Below are 27,805 nucleotides of genomic sequence, written 5' to 3'. Positions count from 1 at the left end.
CTATTGCTGTATCATTTGCTAACATTTTGTTAAGGATCTTTTTTATAGTGGTAAAATATACATAACATAAAATTTACTATTTCATCCATTTTCTCTTTGAACTTTATTTATTTATTTTGAAAGAGGGAGAGAGAGAGAGCACATATGTGGGAATATGTGAGCGGGGGAGAGGCCAAGAGAGAGGGAGAGAGAGAATCCCAAGCAGGCCCAATGCTGAATAGCATCTTGATGCAGGGTTCAGTCTCACAAACTGTGACATCATGACCTGAGTTGAAATCAAGAGTCAAACGTTTAACGGACTGAGCCACCCAGGTGCCCCTATCTTCAAGTTTATAATTTGGTGGCTTTAAGTACGTTCACATTGTTGTGCAACTATCACCACTATCCATCACCATTTTTCTCATCATCCCAAACAGAAACTCCATACCAATGAAATAATAATTCCCTATTCCCCCTTTTCTGGCCGCTAGTAACCATTGGGTCTCATTTTTTGTCTTTATGAATTTGATTATTCTAGGTAACTTATGTAAGTGGAGATATATATTATTTGTTCTTTGGCTTATTGTACTTAGCATAATATTTTCAAGGTTTGTCTAATTATAGCATGTATCAGAATTTCCTTCCTTTTTAAGGCTTAATTAACTGGTTTTTTGCAACTGTGTTCAAGAAGGATATTGGTTTGGAATTTCTTGTAATTTATTTGTTTGGTTTTGTATCTGGTTAGTGCTGGCCTTATCAAATGAGTTGGAAAATGTTTTCTACCCCTCTGTTTTCTGGAAGAGTTTGTATAATATTAGATTAGTTTTTCCATAAATGTTTGGTAGAAATTGCCATTGAAGACCTTTGGGCCTAGAGTTTTCTTTGTGGTGAAGTTTTAAACTGGGAATTAAATTTCTGTAATAGGTATGGGGCTATTCAGGTTGTCTGTTTTTTTTTTGGTTTTGGGGGTTTCTTTTGTTTGTTTGTTTGTTTTTTCTTTTTGAGTGAGCTCTGGTAGTTTGTATCCTTCAGTGAATTTGGAAATGTGTTGTTTAATTGGGAATTTTCCAGAAATCTTTGTTATTGATTTCTAATTTAATTGTTTTGTGATCAGAGACCATCCTTTGTTTTACAGTTTTGAAGTTTGCTTCAAGATCTGTCATATGGCGTATCTCAGTTAATGTTCCAAGTGTACTGAAAAGATTGTAGATTTTGCAGATGTTGAATGGAGTGTTCTATAAATATTAATGATGCCAGCTTGATTGCTAGTGTTTCTCAGATTTTCCATATCTTTTTTTAAAATTAAAAAAAATGTTTATTTTTTGAGAGAGACAGAGTGCAAGCAGGAGAGGGGCAGAGAGAGAGGGAGACACAGCACCTGAAAGCAAGCTCCAGGTTCCGAGCTGCCAGCACAGAGCCAAGCATGGGGCTTGAACCCATGAACTCCAAGGTCATGACCTGAGCCAAAGCAGACACCTAACTGACTGAACTGCCTATGTGCCCCCAGAATCTCTGTATCTTTATTTTGTGTCCACTTGTTCTGTTGATTACTGAGAGAACAATGTTGGTCTCCAGTTTTAATGGTGCCTTTTCTATTTCTTCTTTGAGTTGTCACTTTCTTACATATATTTTGAAACTCTGTTGTTGGGTACATGCACAGTCAGGATTGTTATATGTTATTTTGGTTTTTTTGTGCTGTTTTCTCATATCATTATGTAATACCCGTGTTTATCCCTGGTAACAGTGCTTGTTCTGGGAATCTATGAATTTTAATTAGGGTCTCTAGATAAGTTATATTCAATGTAATTATTGAGATGTTGGATTTAAATCTGCCATATTGCTAATAATAAATTTCATATTAAAAAAAATAAATAAATCTGCCATATTGCTGGTTGTTTTTTTTTCTTCCTGTATGTCCCTTCTGTTCTCTATTCCTTTCCTTTTTTTCCCCTTTATTTATTTTGGATAAATTAGGTATTTTTATTGTGATTCCATTTTATTTCTACTTTCTACTTTGCTGATTTGTTATACCTCGTTTTAATTTTTTTTTTTTTTTAGTGTTTGCACTAAGGTTTACAGAGTACTTCTTTAAGTTACCACGGTCTCTTTCTTTTTAAAAAAATTTTTTAAGTTTTATTTATTTATTTTGAGAGCAAGAGAGAATAAGCAAGGGAGGGGCAGAGAGAGAGGGAGATAGAGGATCCGAAGCGGGCTCTGTGCTCTCAGTGTGGAGCCCGATGCGGGGCTTGAACCCACAAATTGTGAGATCATGACCTGAGCTCAAGTCAAAAATTGGATGCTTAACCATCCAGTTAAGCCACCCAGGCGCCCCTGTCACAGTCTACTTTCAAAGAATGTTACCATACCATGTATACTTCCTTTTCTACTCTCTTATCTTTTGTGCATTGTTAGCATACATATTGTTTTTACATTATTACAACCCTATAATACATTGTTAGTGTTTTGGTTTATATTCTCAGTTATCTCTTAAAGTGATTAAAGATTAAAGAGAGGAAGAAATTTTTGTCCAGTCTAATAATGAGAAAGTTGAAATAGTTATTTTAAAGCCCTTGTCTTATGTTTCTAAAATCTGGGTCATATATAAGTCTGTTTCAATTGATTGATTGATCTCTTGCAATTGTTTTTTCCCCCCTATCGTAGGTGTGTTACGGGTTTAATGCCAGACATTTCATATAAAAGAACAGTGGAGATTGAAGTAAATAGTACCTATGCCTGGAAATGGGCACACTTCTTTTGTTAGGCCATTTGTTTTTTTTTTTGTTTTTTTTTGTTTTTTTTTAATTTTTTTTTCAACGTTTATTTATTTTTGGGACAGAGAGAGACAGAGCAGGAACGGGGGAGGGGCAGAGAGAGAGGGAGACACAGAATCGGAAACAGGCTCCAGGCTCTGAGCCATCAGCCCAGAGCCTGACGCGGGGCTCGAACTCACGGACCGCGAGATCGTGACCTGGCTGAAGTCGGACGCTTAACCGACTGCGCCACCCAGGCGCCCCGATTAGGCCATTTGTTTATGGGATTGAGGCAGTCAGTCAGAAGTTGAGCTAGGTTTAGGTTCTAGTATTGCTGTGATTATGTTCAGTGTGCGTCAAGGGGAAGAAAGAGGTTGAACCTTCAAGAAAAATGTTGGTCTTTAGAAAGGGAAAATAATTCTTTTTAAATTAATTAGTTAATTAATTAATTAATTCTTGAGAGAGAAAAGGTGGGGAGGTACAGAGAGAGAGGGAGACAAAATGCCAAGCAGGTTCTGCACTGTCATCACAAGAGCCCGATGCGGGGCTCGAACTCATGAACTGTGAGATCGTGACCTGAGCTGAAATCAAGAGACAGATGCTTAACCAACTGAGCCACCCAGGTGCCCTAGAAATAATTCTTAATACTGCATAATGGTAGTAGAGTTTGTCTTATGGCCAGACCTATTCAAGTCATGTGTGACTCTTAAGAGAATAGGGTAGGTGTAAATTTTTATGAAACAACAAAACAATTAGCTTTTATTTATTTTTTTTATTTTTTAAATTTTTTTTTTCGACGTTTATTTATTTTTGGGACAGAGAGAGACAGAGCATGAACAGGGGAGGGGCAGAGAGAGAGAGGGAGACACAGAATCGGAAACAGGCTCCAGGCTCTGAGCCATCAGCCCAGAGCCTGATGCGGGGCTCGAACTCACGGACCGCGAGATCGTGACCTGGCTGAAGTCGGACGCTTAACCGACTGCGCCACCCAGGCGCCCCACAATTAGCTTTTAAAATATAATTTCATGAGAGTGATCTTATTAACTCACTAGCAGTACTGTCTATGTGTATCCCTTATAGGGTAATATAGTAAGGGAGCAAAATATTCTTCCTTATTTCAGAAAAGGCAAAACTTGAAACTTTGGCATCTCATAGACTACCAGTGTTCCCACAGAGGAAGGGGGAGGTGATCTGTTCCTAGTGGAGGCAGCATTACTCAGCAATACTTACTAGGAATGAGCTTTTATTTAAGCCACGTAAAAGACTAAAGTGGTGTTTCTTAGCTTCGATACACACTAAAATCATCTGATTCCTTTAGAGCCATATTTATGCCTTAGTCCTGCCCTCAGTGATTCAGATGGAGTTGCTCTGAGGTGTGACTTGGATGTAAGTTTCCTAGTCGATTCTAATATGCAGCCAGGGCTGGGGATCACTGCTCTAGAGGCTCACAGAAATCCGTGTGGGCTGTTGGAGACTTTGTAAGGTCTGGAATATTTGTATTAGCAGATGAAGGAAATACCAAGTGATATTTAAGTTACTATTATTGCTGTGATATACAGAAAAAGCAATTGTTTTTCTTTTTTTTTTTTTAACATTTATTTATTTTTGAGACAGAGAGCATGAACAGGGGAGGGTCAGAGACAGAGGGAGACACAGACTCTGAAGCAGGCTCCAGGCTCTGAGCTGTCAGCACAGAGCCCGACACATGCCTCGAACTCACGATCATGACCGTGAGATCATGACCTGAGCCAAAGTCAGACACTTAACCGACTGAGCCACCTAGGGACCCCCAGATTTTGGTTTCTAATACTATTCTCTAAGACTCCTTAGAAAAATAGCTAATGTAGGGGCACCTGGGTGGCTCAATCAGTTAAGTGTCCAGCTGTTGATATCAGCTCAGGTCATTATCTCAAGTCTCATGGGATCCAGCCCCGAGTTGGGCTCTGTGCTACCTGGAGCCTGCTTGAGATTCTCTCCCTCTCGCTCTGCCTCTCCCCCACTCGCACTCTCACACTCTCTCTCTAAAATAAAATTTTAAAAAATAAAAATAAAATAGAAAAATAGCTAATCTAGGTTTGGGGCAGGAAATACACAAGATGAAGCTGGAGTGCCTTATCATACCAGAAAGTAAGGAAGTGCTACCAAAAAAAAGTGGATCCTGCAGAGCGACACAGGAGCCAACTTGAAAAAGTTCCCAGTGGCCAAAAGTGGAGCAATTTGAGCAGCAAAATAAATAGGGCGATGTTGGATTTTAACCTAAGGTATGAAATAAAAATACATGAGGGGCGCCTGGGTGGCTCCATCAGTTAAGTGTCCAACTTCCACTCAGGTCATGATCTCATGGTTCATGAGTTTGAGCCCCACACTGGGCTCTCTGCTGTCAGCACAGAGCCTGCTTCAGATCCTCTGTCTCTGTCTCTGTCTCTCTCTCTCTGTCCCTCCCCCGTCCAAAAAATAAATAAACATTAAAAAAATAAAAATACATGAGTACATACTCATATAAATAGTGATTGAATAAATAAGTGAGGGAGAAGAGACAAGTCTCCATACAGAAGTCCAAATAATTTACTTAGACACTGATTGAGACACTTCTCCCTCAAGGAGGTAGAGCGTAAATTCTCCAACCCTGCCTTCAATATGGGCTGCACTTAGTGTGGTGTTTCCAAATTGTAGTTTATGGGAACAAAGGGTGGAGGTGGGAGAGTAACTTTATGGTGGAGACACCTAGAAAAATAGCCCTAGCCAGTTGATCCTCAAAGTTCACTTTCTCAGCCATAAGTCATGTTGATAGCAGGTGCCCTCGATATGATGTGATGACATCTTCTTCCCTATAACTCATAACCCTAGTCTAACAATGAGAAAAAAAAAGTCTAACAAACCCATATTGAGTGGCATTGTACAAAATGCCTAATACTTCTCAAAACTGTCAAGGCCATCAAAACCAAGGCAGATTTGAGAAACTTCACAAACCAGCAGAGGTTTAGTAAACATAACTACATATAAAACAAATAAATACATTAAATATTGGCATTATAAGAAAAAACCAGAGTAGCAGTATGGAAAATTCACAAAAGAAATGTAAATGGATAATAAAAATATAAACATGTATTCAACTGGACCAGTAATCAAAATGAAAACTTATTTTATTTTATTTTTAATTTTTTTTTTACATTTATTTATTTTTGAGAGACAGAGACAGCATGAGCAGGGGAGGGGCCCAGAGAGGAAGAGACACAGAATCAGAAGCAGGCTCCAGGCTCCGAGCTGTCAGCACAGAGCCCGATGCGGGGCTCGAACCCACGAACTGTGAGATCATGACCTGAGCCAAAGTCTGACGCTTTAACCAACTGAGCTACCCAGGCGCCCCAAAATGCAAATTTAAATAACAAAAGCCAATGTTTGCCAGTCAGTTCAGCAAAGATTTTGCTGTTTTGTTGTTAATACCCACCTTGGGGTAGTAGAGGATGGTCTAGGGACTCAGAGTGATACAACCTCTCTGGAGGATAATTTGCTCAGTGCCTATCAAAAATCTTCAAAATAGGCAAAGTCTGGCTCAGATTTTCTCTTCTGTGGATTTATCCTGATTAAAGAAGATCTGTGGGAAGATTTTGGCAAAGAATATTTACCACAGCATTGTTGATGAGAATGAAAAATTGGAAGCAGTTAGATAATTAGTTGAGCATTGTGACACTGTTGTATGATGGTATTCTATAGATGTTACAAACTAAATAATTTATTATATTAAAAAAATTAAACCAGCATGGATATAGCATGATCACTCCCCCTGCTTTTTTTAGAAAAAGAAAAATATGTAGCATAGGAAAAGACTTGATATATGTATGTAAAATATTAATTATAATTATTTCTGGGTGTTTTAATTACGTATTTTCTGTTTTTCTGCAATGTGCATGTCCAAATTTTGAACATCATGTAAAAAGTTATTTCAAAAAAAAATCTTTTTTCCTCTGTCAAATTAACAAAAGTTTCTTTAAAATTTTGACCTTGTTGGCAAAAGTGTGGGAAATTGGTATCTTCATATCATATCCACTTCTTTTTTTTTTTAATGTTTATTTATTTTTGAGAGAAAGAGCACAAACGGGAGGGGCAGAGAGAGAGAGAGAGGGAGACACAGAATCCAAAGCAGGCTCCAGGCTCTAAGCTGTGAGCACAGAGCCCGACATGGGACTTGAAGTCACGAACTGCAATATCATGACCTGAGCCAAAATTGGATGTTTAACTGACTGAGCCAGCCAGGCACCTCTTCTTATCCACTTCTTAGTCTACTTGTATTTATTCTCATCTTCTTATCTATTTCTTATTCTTCATATCTACTTCTGTTAGGAGTGTCAGTCAGTATAAGTCCTCCGAGAAGCAAATTGGTAATACACATCAAACTCCTGAAAACAGTTGATATGCTTTCACCTAGTAAAAACCCTTCTGGGAGTTTGTCATTAGAAAAAAATTAAAGATTTGAGGGGCACCTGGGTGACTCAGCCAGTTGAGCGTCTGACTCTTAATCTCGGCTCAGGTTGTGATCTCACGGTCATGGGATCGAGCCCCATGTCAGGCTCCATGCTGGGTGTGGAGTCTGCTGAAGATTCTCTCCCTCTATTCTTCTGCCTCTCTCCTTTGCTCACACACACAGTCTCTCTGTCTCTCTCTTTCAAATAAAAATAAAATAATACAAAAAAATAAAATAAAAAATAAGAGATTTGAGTGTAGAACTGTTTACTACATAATTATGTATAATGGCAAAATATAGAGACTGTGTAAATATCCACTTATAGGGAAATAAAATATGACACATCTGCACAGTGGAATATTGTACATTCATGATGTGTTTAGAGAATATTTGTTGAGGTCTGATAATCCTTGTGTTCCTTTTTAGACTTCTCAGAATGGCATCCATAATCCTGATTCATTCCCCATGTTCTTTGCTGTAGCCTCAGACAAGAAAATAAGAAATAGTTTCCTTCTACTATTTTGTGCAAAAGATAAAAGTTAGTCAGTTACTTTTCTCCTAGAGCCAATCCCTCATGTGAATTTTATTTGGCTTCCTCAGTTTATTTGCTTTACTTTTAAGATTATAGGTGTTATGTGAGCCTTTTCATGGTTCTGTGCTGCCTGAAATGCTCCTCTCCCTGCTTTTACCATGTTGACACCCCCTCATCCTCCAGGTTGCAGTTTAAATATCACCTCCTTCAGAGAGACCTTCCTAGAACACTTTGTCTAAAGAACACACATGGAATATCACTTCCCAGCTCTCTGATACCACTAGTTTCTTTCCTAGTAATGGACATAGTTGGCATTTTTATATTTGCTTGCTTGTGTATAGTGTTTGCTCCATTAAACTGTAACTTCCTGAGGCTAAGGATTATATTTTTTCCTTCTCCAGTGTATTTTTAGATCCCCTGCTTAAGGCTGGCGTAACAGTTAGTGAACAGTTAGTAAATATGCATAGATTGAATGAACTGACTTAATTTTACATCTCATCAAGAATTTATCACGTAATTTGGGGCACCTGGGTGGCTCAGTTTATTCAGCGTCTAACTCTTAATTTAGGCTCAGGTCATGATCATGTTTGAACCCCGCATCAGCCTCTGCACTGACAGTGTAGAGCCTGCTTAGGATTCCCTTTCTCTCTCTCTCTCTCTCTCTCTCTCTCTCTCTCTCTCTCTCTGCCCCTCCCCAGCTCACTCTCTCTCTTTCTGTCTCAAAATAAACTAAAAAAAAACCAGAATCGTCATGTAATTTGTTATTATAATGTAGATTGTACCAAAATTATTTTTATAACACATTGATCTTAGCTGTCCTGGTCTTGATATTTTAATGTATTTAATGTTGAATATAGAGGTAGGAGGTTGGGTTAGACTCAAGAAGTAAAAGAAGCTCTTATAATAGAGGTGGAACTACTAATGGATGCAGAGGAGTGGGTGGACTGAAGAAGTAAAGCAGAGGAGAAAAGACATTTTCACAAGACTGTTGTATGTGTTTTTTAAAAAGTAGACTTTATTTTATCAGCAAAGTTTTAGGTTCATAGTAAAGTTAAGTGGAAGGTGCAGATTTCCCATATGCCTTCTGCTCCTGTTCCTATATTTTTTTTTTAATTTTTAAAAAATATTTATTTTAAGAGAGTGTGCACACAAGTGGGGGGGGGGGGCAGAGAGAGAGGGAGAGAGAGAATCCCAAGCAGCCTCTGTGCTGACAGCGTGGAGCCAGAGCCCAACACAGAGCTCAGTCTCACAAACTGTGAAATCATGACCTAAGCCAAAATCAAGAGTCAGTCACTTGACCAACTGAGCCACCCAGCGCCCCTTGTTTTTTTTTTTTTTTTAATGTTTTTATTAGAGTAAAATAGACATAATATAGAACTTATCCTGTTAGCCATTTTTAAAGATTCCATTCAGTGGTACCGAATGCGTTCATAGTGTTGTGCCACCATCATACCATCCATCTCCATAATTTTTCATCTTGCAAAATTGAACTCTTTACCCATTAAATAGTAACTCTCCATTCTCCCCTCCCTAAGCCCCTGACAGCTACAATTCTGCTTTATGTCTCTATGATTTTGACAACTCTAAGTAGTCATGTAAGTAGAATCCTACAATATGTCTCTATGTGAAATAGTGTACTGTCCTTAAGGTTCATCTGTGTTGTAGCATGTCTCAGAATTTTCTTCCTTTTTTTTTTTTTTAATGTTTATTTAATTTTGGGACAAAGAGCACAAGTGGGGAGGGGCAGAGAGAGAGGAGGTCAGAGAATCCCAAAGTGGGCTCCATGCTGATAGCAGAGAGCCCAATGGGCTCGAACTCACGAAGTGCAAGATCATGACCTGAGCTGAAGTAGGATACTTAACAGACTGAGCCACCCAGGCACCCCGAATTTTCTTCCTTTTTAAGGCTGAGTAATATTCTATTGTATGTATTTACTACATTATGCTTATCATTCGTGCATCAGTGGACACATGGGGTTCTTCTGTGTTTTAGCCATTATGAATAATGCTGCTAAGAACATGGAAGTACAAATGTCTCTATTAGGCCCTGCTTTCAATTCTTTTGACTATATACCTGGAGGTGGAGTTGACCCAGTGGAATCATATGGTAATCCTGTTTTTAATTTCTTGAGTTGTCAACATTCTGATTTCCACAGTAGCTGTACATTTTACATTGCATCAACAGTGCTCAAAGAATCCAATTTCCGCACATCCTCATCAACACTTATTTTCTGTTGTTTTGATAGTAGCCATCCTAATGCTTATGAGGTGATACCTCATTATAATTTTAATTTGCATTTCCCTAGAGATTAGAGATATTGAAATCTTTTCATGTGCATATTGGCTATTTGTATATTTTCTTTGGAAAAATGGTTATTTAAGTCCTTTGCCCATTTTTGAATCAGGTTGTTTGGTTTTTTGTTGCGGTTAAGTTTTAGGTAGAAGATAAGGTTTGATACCTTCTAAGATAGAAGATAATGGGCCAAATCAAGGAAAATTTAGATTACTGTTTTAAGTAGTTTGCTGTTATTGTCTAGACCAGAGATGTTTAATAGAACTTTCCATGATGATGGAAATGTTCTGTATCTGCAAGCCGTTAGCCACATGTGGCTGTTGAGGACCCAACATGTGTATAGTGCAACTGACAAATTGAGTTTTGCATTTTATTTAACTTTAATCAATTTAAATTTAAATAGCCACATGTGGCTTAAGGCTACCACTATTTTTGATAGAGTAATCCGGAGGTCATCAGTTGTATTTCTTATTTCTTTCATTTTTAAACCAGGAAAATGATGTGTGGTTTAGGAAAAACACTGGAAACAATGTGGGCATTTGAATGGTGAGGAAGAGACAAGAATAGAAAATCACTTTCTATTTTGGATGAATATGCCTTTAATGAGAATGGGGAACATAGGAGGATGAGCTGATTTGGGAAGGTAGACATGGTGTTCACTACTGCAGAAATTGACTTGAGAGTGTGGGACATAGAGACAGAGATGTCCAGTAGGCAGTTATAAATAAGAGTTTAGAGCAGAGCAGAATAGGAAAGCCTAGAGGTAGAAGTATAAATTTTCATTGTCATCTACAGAGTGGTGATAAAGCCAGAGAAATAGCTAATACCCTTTAAAGAGGGAATGCAAATCTTAAAGAAACAAGCATCAAGAATAGGTCCTTGAAAAACATCTATATTTAAAAGGTGGGAAGAGGAAGAGGACCAAGTGAAGGTGAAGTTACTTTACCACAAGGTGTTTTTAAGCAACTATCACTTATCCCTGCAAGAGGTAGCAGGAACCCTTTGCATTAGATGTAGTTCTCATCAGGAAGATTAGACATTTTATTTCAAAAGGTGATTGAGTATAAGAAATTAGCATAGGTGATTTCCATTCCCTCACAGTATGGATCTGATAGGTAGTTATTTTAGCAGGAATAGGCAAATAAAAACTATTATTGTGCTATCATAGTATCATTTCTGCTTATAGAATCAGAAAGGGATCTATAAAATGTGGTTGATATTTCATCAAGTTACCAATAAGCATAGCAAACTCTAGTCTGAATAAATTAGCTTATAAACCTGAGGGAAGGAATCCCTAGCCCCATTTGGTGTTTTCTAGATATTTAGTAGTTATAAATAATACAATGCTTAAGTGGATTTTCTAAGTAAGATTAAGGAGAAATTGTTTGAGATGACCCACACAAGATGCATTTTCTTATGCTGGTAGGAAGACTCCTAATTCCCCCCCAGTGTGTGATACAGTCATAAGGGAACACAGAAGCTACTAATTGCTAATTACTAATTGCTGCCTGCCTAAAGGCTTGGGAGTAGATCAAAGGGCAGTGTAAGTGAAGTTCTGGGGACTGGATAAAGAAGGGGCACTGGCAATGAAGGCAAATAGGGAGCAGAAACATGGAGGAATAGGAATAGGCTTAAGGTCACATCTATGGAGTAGATATGGGGGTTCTAGGGAGCAGATCAGTTTGTTGCCTAGCTCAGTGCCTGATATATAAGTACTTAATAAGTACTTCTTGAAGGAAAGAATGAGTGATGGTTAGGGAAAAGAAAACTCGCTTCTGCAGGAGCCATTCCTGACGAAATCCTGCTTTGGCTCCACCTTATCTCACCCATGGCTTGACTTCAGTCATCGCATGTCTTCCTGACCTTGGGGTGCTGTTAGATTTATTGTTAGAACACATCCTAAGTATGTGAATATTCCAGGTAGTTTATATTTGAACTTTAAATCATCGTCCATCTCTAGAGATGGGACAGAGGGAGGGAGGAATACTCTTATTTGGAAGTATGATGAGCGTATCTGAGTGCTGAGAAGTTTAATTTCCTTTTGTTTTAAGAGTATACCAGAATAGGTGTGACGGTATGTAGCCCTTGAATATCCTGGCCTTGAGTGACATGTGCAAGACTTCTGGCTGATTTGACAGGGTAGAGGTGTACACTTATTTTCTGTGTCTCACTGGTTTACAGTAAGACCATCAAGAATGATGAGAAGGAGAGTTTAAAGTTATTTCCACACACACAAAACTGATGGGATGCTATGTAATTTCCAAGATTCTTTTTTTATTCAGACTGCTCTAAAATCTGGTAATCCACAAAAAGTTACTGTATAGAATTTTTTGAATGATTCTTTTACTCAAATACAGTGACCTCACATTTGATAGCAAAAACAGGTTTTATTTTATTATTATTTTTATTTATTTATTTTTTAAACTTTTTGTTTGAGAGAGAGACAGAGAGACAGAGTGCGAGTGGGGGAGAGGCAGAGAGAGAGAGGGAGACACAGAATCTGAAGCAGGGTCCCGGCACTGAGCTATCAGCTCAGAGCCTGACGCAGGGCTCCAACCCATGAACCACGAGATCATGACCTGAGCCGAAGTCTGACGCTTAGCCAACTGAGCCACCCAGGTGCCCTGCAAAAACAGATTTTAGACTCTGAAAAGGTACAGGGCCATATAGGTTGTGTTTTCAGTTTTAAGCTATTATGTAATTGCAACCCAAGTTAATTAATACCCTCGTGCATGTAAGTGTAATAATACATGGTGCATAGTCTGCAGAGATGGACTAAGGAAAAGCTCTTTTTGATCTATTTAATTTACTATATATCTGTTTGAAGGTCTAATAGGCACTGTTTTAGACACTAAGGATGTAACACTGAAGAAAGCACAGAATCCTTGCCCTTCCTGAAGCTGTTGTCAAGACATACTTTCAGAGGGGACTATTTCAGATTAGATGGGAACTAATCAAAGAAGCAGAGAGCTATCTTAGTCTATCTAGGAGAGTTGTACATTCAAGGAACTGAAATATAAACTAATAAGCTCACTGAAGATAAGGATTTTTGTTTGGCTTTTGTCTGTTGTGTTCACTGCTATATCCTCAGAGCCCCAAGTAGTGCTTGGCTCATAATAGGCATTAAGTAAATGTATGTCATTGTTCAAAGTGTTTATTGATTTCAATTTGTATAATCATACACATGTACTTTAGTAAATGATTTTTACATCTAGCTAACTGAAAATTTTATCTCAGTTACTTTATTTCTATGTTTGTTACCTACTTTTAGTTTCCCCTTGTGCCCACATGTCAGGATGCAGAAAAAGCTTATTAATATTAATAGTCATATGGTGATCTTATATTGCAAAGGGTAGATTTAGAAAGGAACTTCAGAGGTCATCTTTTGTTTAGCTTCCTGCCTAGGAAAAACCGAGTAAGATGATTAGGTATATATTTTTAATTAATCATTTTTAAAACTAGGACAACATAATTGGGTTCTCTTGAGAAAATGGACAAAGGTACTTAACCCTAGATACAAAGATACTAACCTGAAAAATTTGGAACTTCTAACTGTGTGGGAAAGTGAAAAAAAATGGAGCACAGCTAAGCTGCTCTTTGTTGATATCAGAAATGGGCCTGTCATTCATTTTGGCATTGAAACATAGCCTCCTATCTCAGGGGGCAGGACCAGGACTTTTTTTTTTCCCTCCCAGAGGAGCTAGACAGTTATTACAGGTTGAAAAGCCCCAGCCAGTTTTTCAAGAGTCTCTCCTCCCCGGCCCCCTCACCACCCCCCCACCCCCCCATACTTATGGTGGTTTTGCTCTGCTTTCAAGATGCATTAAGGTCTCCTGCTTTGTGACTGCTTTGGAGCCAGCAAATACCCTGACATGCACAGTTCGAATTATGCAGATTTCGTGAGTAAGTTTAATCTTATTTTTTAGCTAGTTAAAGTTCAAATGATATTTTAAAGTATGTTAGCTTGAAGTTAGCCATTGTATCGTTTTACCACTTTTATTTTAGGCATATTTTTAAAACAACCTTTAATTAATGAGAAAGTAAGATTCTGCACATAAAAAAGCCCCTTTGTGTCTTTAGACTTACACTTCCAGTTTCTTTTGAATGATCTTTGTTGCATTAGACAGTTCTCATATGTCTTTTGAAAGCCAGTTACCTAAACGGTTTTCTTGAGCATCTTTTTAGTTTTATTGAGTATTTTAAATTGAGCTTTTCTGCGCTCGATTGCTTATGTCTGACACAGTCTCAAGTTTCCACTGAATGGTAACAAAGACTGTAGAGTGTTGTTGGTACTGCAGTGAGAGGCATGCTTCTTTAGACCAGGTAAGAGAGATCATTTTGTTTCTTAGTGCTGGGTGAGTTTTTACCGCGTTTATTTTATATTCTTCCAACAGCAGCAATATTAAGTTGATAAACAGCCAGGAGCACGCTGAATTCAAGACGTCCTTGCTTGTTGCAGACAGGAAAACTACAGGGTATGGGGGTTGGGTTGGGTGGGGGGGGAGGGGTAGATTAAGCTTAGTTTATCACTCAGTTACTTATATAAATCAATTAAAATGTGAAAATAATTTTGGAGCTCACTTTTCCTCGTTCAAGAACTAAGAAAGCATTTGAGGAATTGAATAATTCTGAAGGTACTTTATAGTTATTACTTGTGACTGCAATTCAAATGATAGTTTTTACTTTCATTTCTTTCCAGTAGTTAATAAAATAAGCTTTGACCTTAACTCTACATTTTTTTATTTATGAAAACTTTTACATTGTCAACAGCAAAATATGCTTCCTCGGGATCTTTGAAATAAACCTGACACTTAAAAAAAATATTTCAGCTTTTATAGCTGTTTCATTCCTTTCTTTCCTAGTACTTTTTTCTTAAAAGTATTTGTGCTTTGAAAATGTCAGCTGTATTCTAATGAAGCTCAGGCATTGTTTGCTCATAAAGGGGCCGGTGCATTCCACTGCTTTATGGTTTATTATGAGGCACAGTGTGAGAGTGTGGGTGGCACCATTTGGTGTCTGCCTCTTGGGGTAGTGACTGCCATTATGTTAGCGTTAGATTGGCAAAGAAAATATAGCATGCAAGATCCCATATGAAGAAAATCTTAACCCTAAACAATACTGAGTGAGCCCGGAATGTGTGACAACTTGATTGAGTTGATCACTTCAAGTATCCTCTCGAAAGTCTGCGTTTCAGTTACAATTAATATTCTACCAGTCACATCTCTTATTTTTTGATGTATATAACATACTCATTCTTTGAATTTTAATAAGGAAGTGAATGTTTCTGGATAAATGATGACATTTTAAGTAGATACAGTAAAATTTTAAATAATACATTTACTTAAAAAAGAGTTTTAAGGAACTTAGTGTGGGTGGGAAGGGGGAGTGGAAGAGGAGGTCAGGCAGAGAGCCTTTCTTTCAGTTAGGAAAGCCCTTATGAAGAAAAAAGCAACAGATGTTTCTTCTGTTACAATTGAGGTTGTTTTATTCAAAATTCACAGTAGCTGGAATGGGGAGGGGAGATCATAAATCTGACTTAATCAGGGGATAAATAGAACTTAGTCATTTAAAATTTATTCTTTTATACTTAGAATTTGAGAATCAGTAGAGTAACATATTCTGAGTAGCATACCTTTTGGAGAGGCTTTTTTTAATCTTAAAAAATTAATGTGTAATTAATGGAAATGTGAGAAAGTTAACTTTAGTGCACTTAAGTTATGGAAAAAATTCATCATTAAATGCTAAAGAATATTTGGAAAAAAACTTAGTATTATAAAATATATAAGGAATACTTAGGTTGCAAAAGTTTGTAATTGCACAATAGGTACTGAGGCTCAAGATGAAATTTCATTATGAAACATTATTTACATACAGTGAGAGAGACTTTTATCTTCAGTAAGAAGCATGAGACTTACTCCAAAAAAGATCTTTGAATAAGAAATGCGGGAGAAACATTTTAAGTTTAATTAAAATTAGCCTCTAAAAAGAAAGATAGTAAGCTTAGATTGGTTGCTAATGGACAGAGAAGAATGTTTATTTGCTTAAAAAAAAAGCAGCAAAGGAAGAGCTTGGAAGCAATATGCATGTAATGAAAGCAGTCAAAATAAAAAAAAAAAAGTTTTTGAATTTGTGGAATTCATAATGAGTAAAAACCTTTCCCTTTGCAAGTAACAAAGAGAAGTTCCATGCTATTGTGTAGTGTGCATTTATACACATTACAACTTGATGCATTTCTTAAAGTTAGCTCTTGAAAAACCAGGCCTGAGCTCCAGATCTTTCACAAATTAGGCACTTAGTAAAACTTTGCCGTGCCCTACACTGTAAAATTACAGTGTAAGAATAGATAATAGCCAAAAAATTCTGTGAACCACAGTTCAGAGTTTGTGTAAGGAGCAAATATTGAGTGGTTTTCTGAATGTTTAATTGGTATAAAGAGAAGACAGGAAAAGATATCAACATTCAAGGAGATTATTAAAAATTTCCCTTGCTCTTAGCTGGGATCTGTTGGTGTCCCTGAAGGTTTTCTTTGTTTCAAATGATGACAGAATGTAGAGATTTTGAAGCTTTTTGCATCATTGTTTTAATTAAGATTATAATTATATCAATTCTCAAATTGATCTTCATATATTTTGTTTTTGTAAGGAATAGCAGTAGGTAGCAGTTGAGGGGTGTTTTTCCTCTAGGATAAGTAAAATAATTTACGGAGTTTAAAATGGATTTACAAACTATACAGGTATGACTAAAGTAAGAACTTTTACAATTGTGACCAAAGTAATAGGTAAGTTTGATGAAATAGCCCTAAAAAAATATTGACGGCCCCACATGTGATACAGTTATCAAAATTTGTAGATTGTAGTTATCAAAAATGTGCATCACTTGTGCTTATAAGTGTAGGCATGGCAGTAGATTACTTAGCAGCATTAGCAACAACAACACAAATCTCTGAGACTGTTAACCCTTCAAATTAAGAGCAATACACTGAAAGCAGACTTCTAGAGTGAGTTATCTGTGGTTCTTGCCTTGTATATTTGAACTCTTTAGGACAAACCTGAGGTCTGGGGGATTCTGAGCCTTACCTATTGCATTGTTTTCCAAGTTGGAATACCCAGAGAGTGACTGGTGTAGACATTCTTTCTGCCTTACATATATGTGTGCAATTAGAAACAACAGCAACCTGGAAATCTCCTTTTTTTCTGAAGTGGAGGTCAGAGGGAAGATTTGCCTGATCCCTGCATTTTTCGAAAAAGAAAATCTTTTACATCGTTGTTTAGGAGCAGATAAAATAGTATGAATATTGTGCTTCAAGTATATTATGAGTTAACTCTTGTGGATGGATCCAGGAACCTATCCTGTAATGGTAGCATTACTTCTTTCTACCAAGTTTCAAGCAAGTAGTTTGCAAATAAACTTTTGGATCTTGACTCTGAAGCTAAAGACCATCAGTAGGGGCCTTTGTTTTGGACATTTTGCTCACTTATGGTGCAAAGTTTGTCACTCTTTTGGCAGTTCGTCTGGCAGAAAAATGAAGAGACTGCTAACCGAGCGCTTACTGTGTGTCAAGTAGACCCAGGGAACTTATTTATAAAAATTTGCAAAATCTTTTTTTTTTAATGTTTTAATGAATAAGATTTTGATTAAAGGATTATTGTTGATATTGATGTCTGACTTTAAGATGTTTTTGCTCTTCAAAATATGATTTAGATGTAGCTTCGATAATAGCTCTCAAATGGAACGTATTGGTAAAGTAATATTGATCATTGCAATTTTGAGTATTGTATTATGGAATACATTGATGCCCTTTTTAATTTGCTAGGGAACAGAACTGCTTTGAAAAACTCTAATTCATGGGTGGTCTTTGGTCTTTTTGAGTTTAAGTGTCCTAAAGTTTTAAATTTAAGAATGCAACTTTTAAGTGGTAGGTCCATCTGTAGTCATTGCTGTCTTTTATAAAATTAGGATAATATCTCTCTTGACTGTGAATTTTAAATGATTTCATTTGTTAACATGGTCTGGGGCAGGTGTTACCATCTTAAAGGGGTTGTGAGCTTCTTCATGAGGATGATTAAGAGTGCTTGTATATTCTAATCCTTGTAAATTCTGATCCTTGTGGTTGCACACAGCTGCCTTGATCTACTCTAGCCATTCAGTGGCTGTTGGTGTAAGATAAAATGTGCTCTCTTCCTCTCACTCTTTTACTAGGCATGCACACAGTGCCCGTGTGCCATCTGGTGGGGTGTATTGGCTGTGGTGATGGTGCTGGAAGTAGTGGTTAAATGTATGCTAAACATTGAAAAGTTGTAACATTTAAGAAGGAGAGACTAAAGAAAGGGTCACTCACCTTTCTTTTTTTTTAAGTTTAAACAGAGAGATAAGTGTAATAGAGAGTCTATTTATACTCTATTACTTCCTTAATTCGAACAAAGAGAAAAAGGAACCTTGAAGCAGTCTTTCCCATTTTGGTAGAAATATGCATTCCCACCCAGTTTCTGATTCTTTAGATGTTGAGTGGAGCCCAGGAATGTGCATTTTGATTAAGAAGCACACTAGCCCCCTCCACCCCCTTTGCATCTTATGACCAGGCACATTTGGGAAGAATTGCTATGAAAGATTGGAAGAGCCAAGCTGTCTGAGGCCATATGGTAAACTTATTCAAGTATTAATCAGAAGATATATTGTCCAAAAAATGGAAAATTCTAATTAAGCATGTAAAAAGAAATGAGAAAATTAAGACTTAAAGGTTTCCTTTGGTGAGCAAGATCATAGAAAAAGGACAAAATGACATGTTTTAACTAAAGATAAAGAAGCCAGTGAAAAAGCAATAGGATCAAACCTATAGATGAGACCAATATTTTCAAATAGACATTTAAAAAATATTGAAAAGGGAGCACCTGGGTGGCTCAGTCAGTTAAGTGTCCAACTCTTGATTTTGGCTCAGGTCATGATCTCATGGTTCATGAGTACAAGCTCCGCGTCAGGCTCTACTAACTGTGGAGCCTGCTTGGGATCCTGTCTCTCTGCCTCTCCCTCCACATAAATAAATAAACTTAAAATATATATATTTTAAGGAAAGGAAAAGAAAAAATATATATTTTAAGGAAATATATATTTAAGGAAAGGAAAGGAAAATATGTGTATTTTAGGAAAGGAAAAGGTCCTACAAAGAAAACCTAGTGAGAATGGATTAAATGAGTTCGAAGATGTTTTAGGTTTGAGGAACTAAATGAAAACAACTATAATATTCCAGATATCAGAGCTTGAATTAAGTTCATTCAAGAAATGAAGAGGCATTGTTTAAATCCTGGCACATGGGAAGGTGAAGGAAGAAATTCTTTTCTCATTTGAAAGTGAAGAATCCAGGGCATTTATGGTTTTAGATACCAGAGAAACAGCAAATCATTTTCAAAGGTGTCCTCCATGTAAAAATGCTTATCAAAGCCAAGAGAACAGATTTGATCCTTTAGGCAAAGTATGTAGGAAAGACTGACAGAAAGATTTATTGACCCATTTAGGAGCATGCCCTTAGGGCCAAGAGCCTGTTTCTTGTTAGGGCCATTTCAAGGGTTCTTTCTTTGGATCCAGGAAAGATTTTGGTTAGATGGTCCATTTGGGGGAATCCTACAAGTTCTGTGTTCTAACAGCTGCAAAAACAGTGAGGCTTTTCTTCCCTGCCTATGATCTGTAGGAATGTGCATTTCAGATCTTCTGTCCTTATCTCTGCACTATAGAATGCTTGAATTCCATTTTAGAACCAAGTACAGAGGGGGAGATTTTAGAGGTCACTTTAACTATTAAACTTCGGGGATACTAGGAAATTTATCTTCTGTTTCTCATACCTCCCATTTGCAGCAATGTTGTGGTTATGGTTATGTAGATATGCTCTATTTTACTTATCTTCAGTTTTGGTGTTTCCAGCTGGATATACTGTCTTTTCAAATAACTATGAGTTATTAATGTGTTTTATTTATGAAGATAGTGTGTGGAACTATTGAGCCTGAGTTACTTGTCAAATAAAAGTGATAGATATCCTCTAAGCCATCCGTATTGTTTCTCTCTAGTCCACTCTTCAGTGATGTATATGGCTTTCTAGATGGCTGGCTGAAATTAGAGCTACAGTCCTAAGGTGTGGAATCTTTTCTGTTTGCAAAATGAATTGGCCTATTCTAGAATCAACCTGTGACTTGACCTCATTAGTACTGTATTTGAAACTAATTGATAGTTCTTTATAACACTTATTAACAAATAGCTAAAAGGTTAGTGCAGGAAAGAAAGAAATGCTTGATACTTTCCATTTCTGACTCTGCTTACTCTCTGGTGGAAATGTTAATCACGAATGAAATAAAAGCATGTGATACTGTCACATAAATAGGCAGATCTGTGGAGCAGAATAGAAAGTTAATAAATTGACCCAAATGAGTAAACAATCAAAGTAATATTTCATATCAGCATAAGGGAGGGAAAGTAGATTATTAAAAGTAACCATTTGGGGGGAGGGGGAGTGGATCTTTTACTTCTCACATTGAATAAATTCCAGATGAGGCAAGGATGTAAAATTTTAATGAAGGCATTAAAGTATAAGAAAACATGGGGTGTGTTTAATACAATCTTAATGATAGCTAATTTCAAAGAACAGCATAGCCAACTGGAAATACCAAGCCTGTAAGATAAGTAGAATGTAGTATGTCTATGTATAATGTGCACCTCCAAGGAGGAGAATAAAGATAAATAAACTTTGCTCTGACCTTCATTATTATATTTAAACATACTTACAGGCCTTTTTATGTATGACACAAAAGTCACAAAAGGAAAGAATTACTATAAAATTGACCACCTTCTTTAAAAATGTGCTTAGAAAATCATATATAAAAGCAAAAGGCAAATGTCAAATTGGGAAAAATATTTGCATCAGATATAACAAAATATACTTTTTTTTTTTAATATTTAAAGAGGGTCTGCCGATAAAAAAGAAATCACCAACAGCCAATAGAAAGATGGAAATCTTCAGGAAGGAAAATTTAGATGACTTAAAACATGTCAGCCTTACTCATAATAATAAATTAAAATCAAAATAAAATGAGAGGCTGTTTTCAATTTAAAAGTTGACAAAGTTTAACACACTGAGATGGTAAGGATATGTGGAAATGAACATTTTTATATATTTCTGTATGGAGGGTGAATTGCTGCAGTCATACAACCAGTGTGTGTAAAGACACATATAGTCATTGCATTATTATTTGCAGTAATAAAAGATTTTGTTAATAATGTTTGTAATACTAAAATATTTTCCATTACTAAGGGATTGATCAATAAACTTCTAGAACCATAAAAAGTAATACTATGTAGCTAGCAAAGTAAATATTGAGGCAAAAGTATATATATGGGTTTGGAAAGACATCTAAGATACAGTTATTAAGTGGGGAAGAAAGCACATGCAAACTGATATATGGGAACAACTATATGGGAAGGAAAAAAGAATGTTGTGCATATATGTTTGTATATGCTTAGAATCCTTCTGGAAGGTTATATACAACTTGGCACCAGTAGCTATCACTGGGAAAGGGAATGGTTAGGTGGTGGTTGGGGATGGGACGAGACTTACGCGTCTCCTGAATCTGTATCATATGCTTCCAACCAAACATTCATGTATTCATTCATTCATGTAGCAATATCTGTTGAACTCTACTATGTTGTCAGGCACCATGTGCTAGGTGCTGGAGATAGAGCAGTGGATGAGATAATGAAGCCCCTGTCCTTATAGAACTTAAATTCTGGGAGTGGGCAGGCAGATAATAACCACCACAGCAAGTAAATATTAATAAGCAATATATCATATAGAGATAAGTACTCCAGTGAAAAACCATAGTAAATTAGGAAGTACTTGTATACAGTGGTCAGGCATCTCTGAAATGATGACCAACCAGAGACTAGAATAAAGCTAGGGAATAAGGCAAGTAACTATCTGAGGGAAGAAAGCAAAAGGATTGCATAATCTATAATTAGCCTCTTATTAATGAGTATGAAATTGCGTAAGTCACTTTTTTCCCATCATTTTTATTAGTAAGGTATAATTTGCATGGAACAAATCCTAGTCCTTTTAGCCTGGAGTTGTACAACTTGGATGAACACCTACACCACCACAAGCTAGGTCATTTTCTAACTATGTAGAGCTGAAGTTGGACCCTGTGTATGTGTATGGGATATACCACTACTTCTGATTTGAGGTACTTATAAACCCATAAAATAGCCATATTTTTTCTTATGGTAACTTACTAATTTGGTTCTTCTAGAAAGGATGTGATATAGGCTTAGGTGAAGGTTTTTCCAAAAATCAATTCAAGCCAAAAAAAAATTTTTCCCCAGAGAGTCAGTACTATGAAAAAATAACTTATACTGGCATCATGTAGACAAACCACAGTTATTTCACTGAATTTTTCATTCTAATTGAATATTGAAGGTGACTAACTGTAACTGGAACCCTGTAAAGAATTACGAGTGAAAGAAATCTTTGGTGTCTAGACAATTCTAATGGAAAACAGAAAGACTGTAATTACTTAGAAAATTGAAATAAAATTTTGAGCCAAAATTGTGTGCCTGTGCCAAGATTTGGCATAAGTTTTCAGCTGTTTTTCCAAGCCACTTCCCTAGGTGATTGATCTTATTTAGTTAATTCAGGGGATTGCCAGAACCAAAATCCAGGAAGGCCTTTAAATTTTTGTTTTTAATAAATACACCAACTGCCAGAAATTGGCTTCTGGACAGTGTCAGGCCCCTGTTGCCAAGGAGCTGTGAATTAAGGCCAGGTACTTAGGAAAAATTCTTTAGACTTGCTTTGGTTTACTTCTCTTGACCTGACTGAAATTTGGGGATATTGGATGTTTATAACCTCTTTAAATACATCCTTTTGAGTCACACAATTTTTTAATCTTCAAGAAAAATTTGTTTAATGTTTATTTATATTTGGAGAGAGAGAGACAGAGACAGAGTGTGAGTGGGAGAGGGGCAGAGAGAGACAGAGACAGAATCTGAAGGAGGCTGCAGCCTCTGAGCTGTCAGCACAGAGCCCGATGCGGGGCTCGAACTCACGGACTGTGAGATCATGACCTGAACCGAAGTCGGACACTTAACCGACTCAGCCACTCAGGCACCCCTTGAGTCAGAATTTTAAACATTTTCTTTCTGCTGCTGAACCTAATTGATTTGATGAAAGTGAACAACGTCTAAATACATGGCTTTTATTTCTGAATATTACAATTACTGAAATCTCAGTGGGGCGCCTTTAACTACTTCCAAAGCAGATTTCATTTTAACTAATTATAAAACACAGATACCTCATTTCTAGATCTTTAGGTTGTTTCAACATCTATGACTGATTCTCACGTGCTTTCCCTTCCTCCCTCCCCTCTATCTTTTCCCTCCAGAATGGCAGTGGCTTTTTAAATTATAAAACAAGTACATGCATGTTCATAAAATGTTTTTTCAAGTAATAAAAAAGTGTAAACCAAGTAAAACCTTTCTCCTCACCATAACCTCTCTCACATTTGTTGTTTACCTTGCCATACCTTATATGCTTATATAAACTTATGTGTATATGTAGGTAGGTAAATGGAATCCTGCTAATCATAATCTCTTATAATGAGAACGTTTTCCATGGCAAACATATACTTGTAATTTTGTTTTAGGGACTGTATAATATTCCATCATAGACATGTACCAAAAGATGTTTATACATTTAAATTGTTTTTAGGTTTTTGCCTGTATCTATAATGCTGCAATCCTAGGACATGTATAATTGTTTTTATCGGCTTAGCTTATTAGGATATATACCCAGCAGAGGAATTGCTGGTCACAGGATGTTCCCATTATTAATTGTGATGTGGATGAAGAGGCCAAGGGTCAGCTTGCCACTTAGGCAATGGAGGGCAGTTGAAAGGACATTTGTTGAAGTGGAAAGAAGCTTTAAAATGTATATAATTGTTTTTAAAGGGCTTATTTAAAATTTTGTACTCTAATTCACAGACCCATTATTCCTCTCTAATTACTGTCCTCCAGAAAGACTCTTTAATACCCCCTCCACCACTAGGGTGTTAGCCCCTTGAGCACAGGGGATGGTGTCATTTGCACTGAATATCCATAATGCTTGGCATAAGTACTTAACATATAGTAGGTGCCAAGTAAATATTTTTTAAATGCACCCATTTTGCCACATTTTTACCAACTCAGGGCATTATCAAACTTACTCATCTTTATCAACCTGGTAGGTGAAAGGTTTCCTTTTTTTTTTATTTTTTTTTTTTTAATTTTTATTTATTTGTGAGAGAGAGACAGAGTGTGAGTCAGGGAGGAGCAGAGAGGGAGGGAGACACAGAATCCGAAGCAGGCTCCAGGCTCTGAGCTGTCAGCACAGAACCTGACGTGGGGCTCGAACTCAAACCAAGATCATGACCTGAGCCAAAGTTGGACGCTTACCGACTGAGCCACCCAGGCACCCTGAAAAGGTTTCTTTTTTAAAAAGTGTTAAATTTTTCATTAAAATCAAGAATCTTTTCATATCCTAGATAATTTGGGTTTCTTCATGTACTCAGCTTATTTTTGTATTGAGGTACTGTTTTATTGTTGTTGACATATAAGTGGGAAGTTAAGTAAATAAAAGTTTTTAAGGATGACCTATGTGTTGCAAATTTGTTTACCAAGTCTGAGACTTGTCTTTTAAGTATATTAGGTCTTTTGCTATTTAGAAAAATATTTATTTTTAGGTAGTCACGTCTGTCAGTCTGTTTTCAGTTAAGATTTCTACATTCTGGAGCGCCTAAGTGGCTCAGTCACTTAAGTGTCTTGATTTCAGCTTAGGTCATGATCTCACAGTTTGTGAGTTTGAGCCCCGCTTTGGGCTCTGTGCTGACAGCTCAGAGCCTGGAGCCGGCTTCGGATTCTGTGTGTGTCCCTCTCTATCTGCCCCTCCCCTGCTCATGCTCTGTCTCTCTGTCTCTCTGTCTCTCTCTCTCTCAAAAGTAAATAAACTTAAAGATTTCTAAATTCTGTAACATGATCAGAAGGACCTTCTTCATTCCCAAATTATAAAAAACTATTATTATATTTCTTTAAATACTTTTGTGGCTTTAATTTTTATGTTTAAGTATTTGATCTTTCTGGAATTGATTTTTGTACAAGATAAGAAATTGAAATCTAAGGTTTCTTTTATCCAGGTGGACACTTCTTGTCTCAGAAACATTTCTTTCAGGTGTGTGTCTTTATTTTGTTTTAAATTGAAGTATAGTTGGCATACAATGTTATATTAGTTTTCGGATGTGCAAGCAAAAACATTTTTTAAGTAATCCACCCTTTCCCCACTGATTTGAAAATGCTACCTTTGCCATATATAAAATTTTCATGTATACATGCAGTAATTTCTAGACTTTAATTTCTGTTTGGTCAAGGTTTTTCTATCTGCTTCTTAGCAAGAGCACATTTCAATCACTTCAACTGTGTAATAATTTTGAAATCTGGTAGGCTAAAGTTCCCCTCTTCCCTTTTATTCCTTTTTTTAATTTTCTTGGCTGTTCTCTTTGTCTTTATTCTTCCAGATGCACTTTAGAATCAATTTGTCAAATTTATGAAGTTCCCTCTAAATTCTTTTGGTATTAACTGACATAACAGATTTGGCTTTAGTGATGTTTTTCATTTTGTTTTGACCAAAGTTTTATACTCTTAATTCTTCTTTACTGTTAGGTTTAAAATTGGAGTCAATTTGTTCCCTAACCTTAATTGTCTTTTTGTGTTTCTTGTTCCACTGTTTTTTGCAAGTTTTTGACTTTTGTTTCTACCAGTATGTCAGTGATGATCTCATTTTAAACATTCAACAGCACTGAGGTCAATTTTTAAAATCATCTCAGAAGACAAATACCACATGATTTAACTTACATGTGGAATCTAAAAAATAAACGAACAAATAAAAGCAGAAACAGACTCATAAATACAGAGAACAAAACTGATAGTTGCCAGAGGGGAACAGGGTAGGGGATAGATGAAGCAGGTGAAAAGGATTAAGAGGTGCAAACTTCCAGGGACACCTGGGTGGCTCAGTCAGTGAAGCATCCAACTTTGGCTCAGGTCATGATCTCGCACTTTGTGGGTTCAGGCCCTGCGTCAGGCTCTGTTATGACAGCTCAGAGTCTGGAGCCTGCTTCGGATTCTGTGTCTCCCTCTTTCTCTGCCCCACCCCTGCTCACACTTTTTCTGTCTTTCAAAAATGAATAAACATTAAAAAAACAAAAGAAGTACAAACTTCCAGTTATAAAATAAGTAAGTCCACAGGGTTGTAAAGGGAATGTAGTCAATAGTATTGTAGTAATGTTGTATGGTGACAGATGGTAACTGCACCCATCATGGTAAGCATTTTGTAATATATGTAATTGTCAAATCATTATGTTGTACACCTAAAACTATGTAATATTGCGTGTCAGCCATACTTTAATTAAAAAAATAAATGTGAGGGGCACCTGGGTGGCTTAGTTGGTTAAGCGTCTGACATGGGTTCAGTTCATCATCTCAGTTTGTGAGTTTGAGCCCCACGTCAGGCTCTCTGCTGACAGCTCAGAGCCTGGAGCCTGCTTCAAATTCTGAATTCTGTTGTTTGCCTCTCTCTCTGCCCCTCCCTCCCTCCCTCACTCTTTCTCTCTCTCTCAAAAATAAGTAAACATTAAAAAATAATAATAATAAATAAATCTGAGAATCAGACTTTTCAGTGTTGTGCTCTTCCTCATATGCCTGTCCTACCTGGGACTGAGTTTATGGCACTCGTCTATCAATTCCATAGCTGTTCCTCCCTGTAGAATCATAGGTTATTATTATCCAGTTAGGGTGAATTCTAAAGTGGTGAACAACTATATTTAGGATGTTTGATATAACCTTAATCTTTAGCAGTTGGTAAGATATGCATCTTATATAAAAAACAAAAATCAGTTTCATGGTTACAGAGCAAGGAAACTTTATTTGATATACCAGTTCAAAATAATAAACAAAGGACCTAGCATTTTAACTTATTTCAAACCCAGTATAAGTAATGGCACCTATTAAAAAGTCACAAAAAAAAAAATGAAGCTTAGGCTATATTACAGGAAATATGGTATCCAGATGAGAACAGGTGATAGATAGCTCCAGTCTATGCTAATCAAATGGTTATATAGCTTTGTGCATCTGTTTTGTGCCAGGGACTAAACCAGATGCTAGGATTACAAAGCTTAGAGACATAGCCCACTTAGAACTATGTAAATGGTAGCTAGAACAAGCAACTATCATAGGTTTTGTGAAAAGTCAGAAGGGCATCCAGGAACTAGACCACAGAGGCTGGGGACAGCTTTTAAGGAGGAGGTGACACACAGAGCAGAGGCTTGGGAGGTGGAGCTATAGCCACCTTGTAGAAATTATTTATCCTCACTCTGTCTCCATTACTTCATGTGTAAAACGGAGTCTCTAATAATACATTTTACACTGTTGTCCTAAGTGTTAATGATATATATGTATATATAATATATATGTACATATATATGTTATATATGTGTATAACATATAATGATACACACACACACACACACACACACACACACACATATGTATAGGAAGCCTCTGGAGCAGACTCTGGCACACAATAATGACTTAGGAAATAGTATGGCATGCCATTTTGAAGTGCTGGGAGGTAGAAGTTGTCCCAGCAGAGAGAGACTTCAAGCAGAAGGAAAGGAGTGTGCCAAAGCTGGAGTGGTTGAGCTGGAGCCTTTCTGGAACTGCAAAATATTT

General features: G+C 36.9%; 1 protein-coding gene across 9 annotated transcripts in view; it reads left to right on the top strand.

The window, feature by feature from the left end:
• Positions 1–27,805, top strand: part of TFDP2 (transcription factor Dp-2) — a 179,159-nt gene that overhangs the window by 94,923 nt on the left and 56,431 nt on the right. The window contains exons 1-2 of one of the 9 annotated variants that reach the window (XM_030329196.1): positions 13,767–13,914; positions 14,410–14,490. The exons of 3 other annotated variants lie outside the window; for them this stretch is intronic. Coding sequence is in view for 1 of the 6 variants with exons in the window: in XM_030329194.1 (XP_030185054.1) it covers positions 13,888–13,918 (31 nt within the window). In the remaining 5 variants the exon portion in view is untranslated. Of the gene's footprint in view, positions 1–13,766; positions 13,919–14,287; positions 14,339–14,409; positions 14,491–14,591; positions 14,650–27,805 lie in introns of those variants that run through there. 5 more of the 9 variants (XM_030329195.1, XM_030329197.1, XM_030329194.1 and 2 more) reach the window with 5 other exon arrangements.

The sequence above is a fragment of the Lynx canadensis genome, chromosome C2 (genome assembly GCF_007474595.2).
Source record: "Lynx canadensis isolate LIC74 chromosome C2, mLynCan4.pri.v2, whole genome shotgun sequence".
NCBI lineage: Eukaryota > Metazoa > Chordata > Mammalia > Carnivora > Felidae > Lynx > Lynx canadensis.
This window is presented reverse-complemented; position numbering and strand designations above follow the sequence as displayed.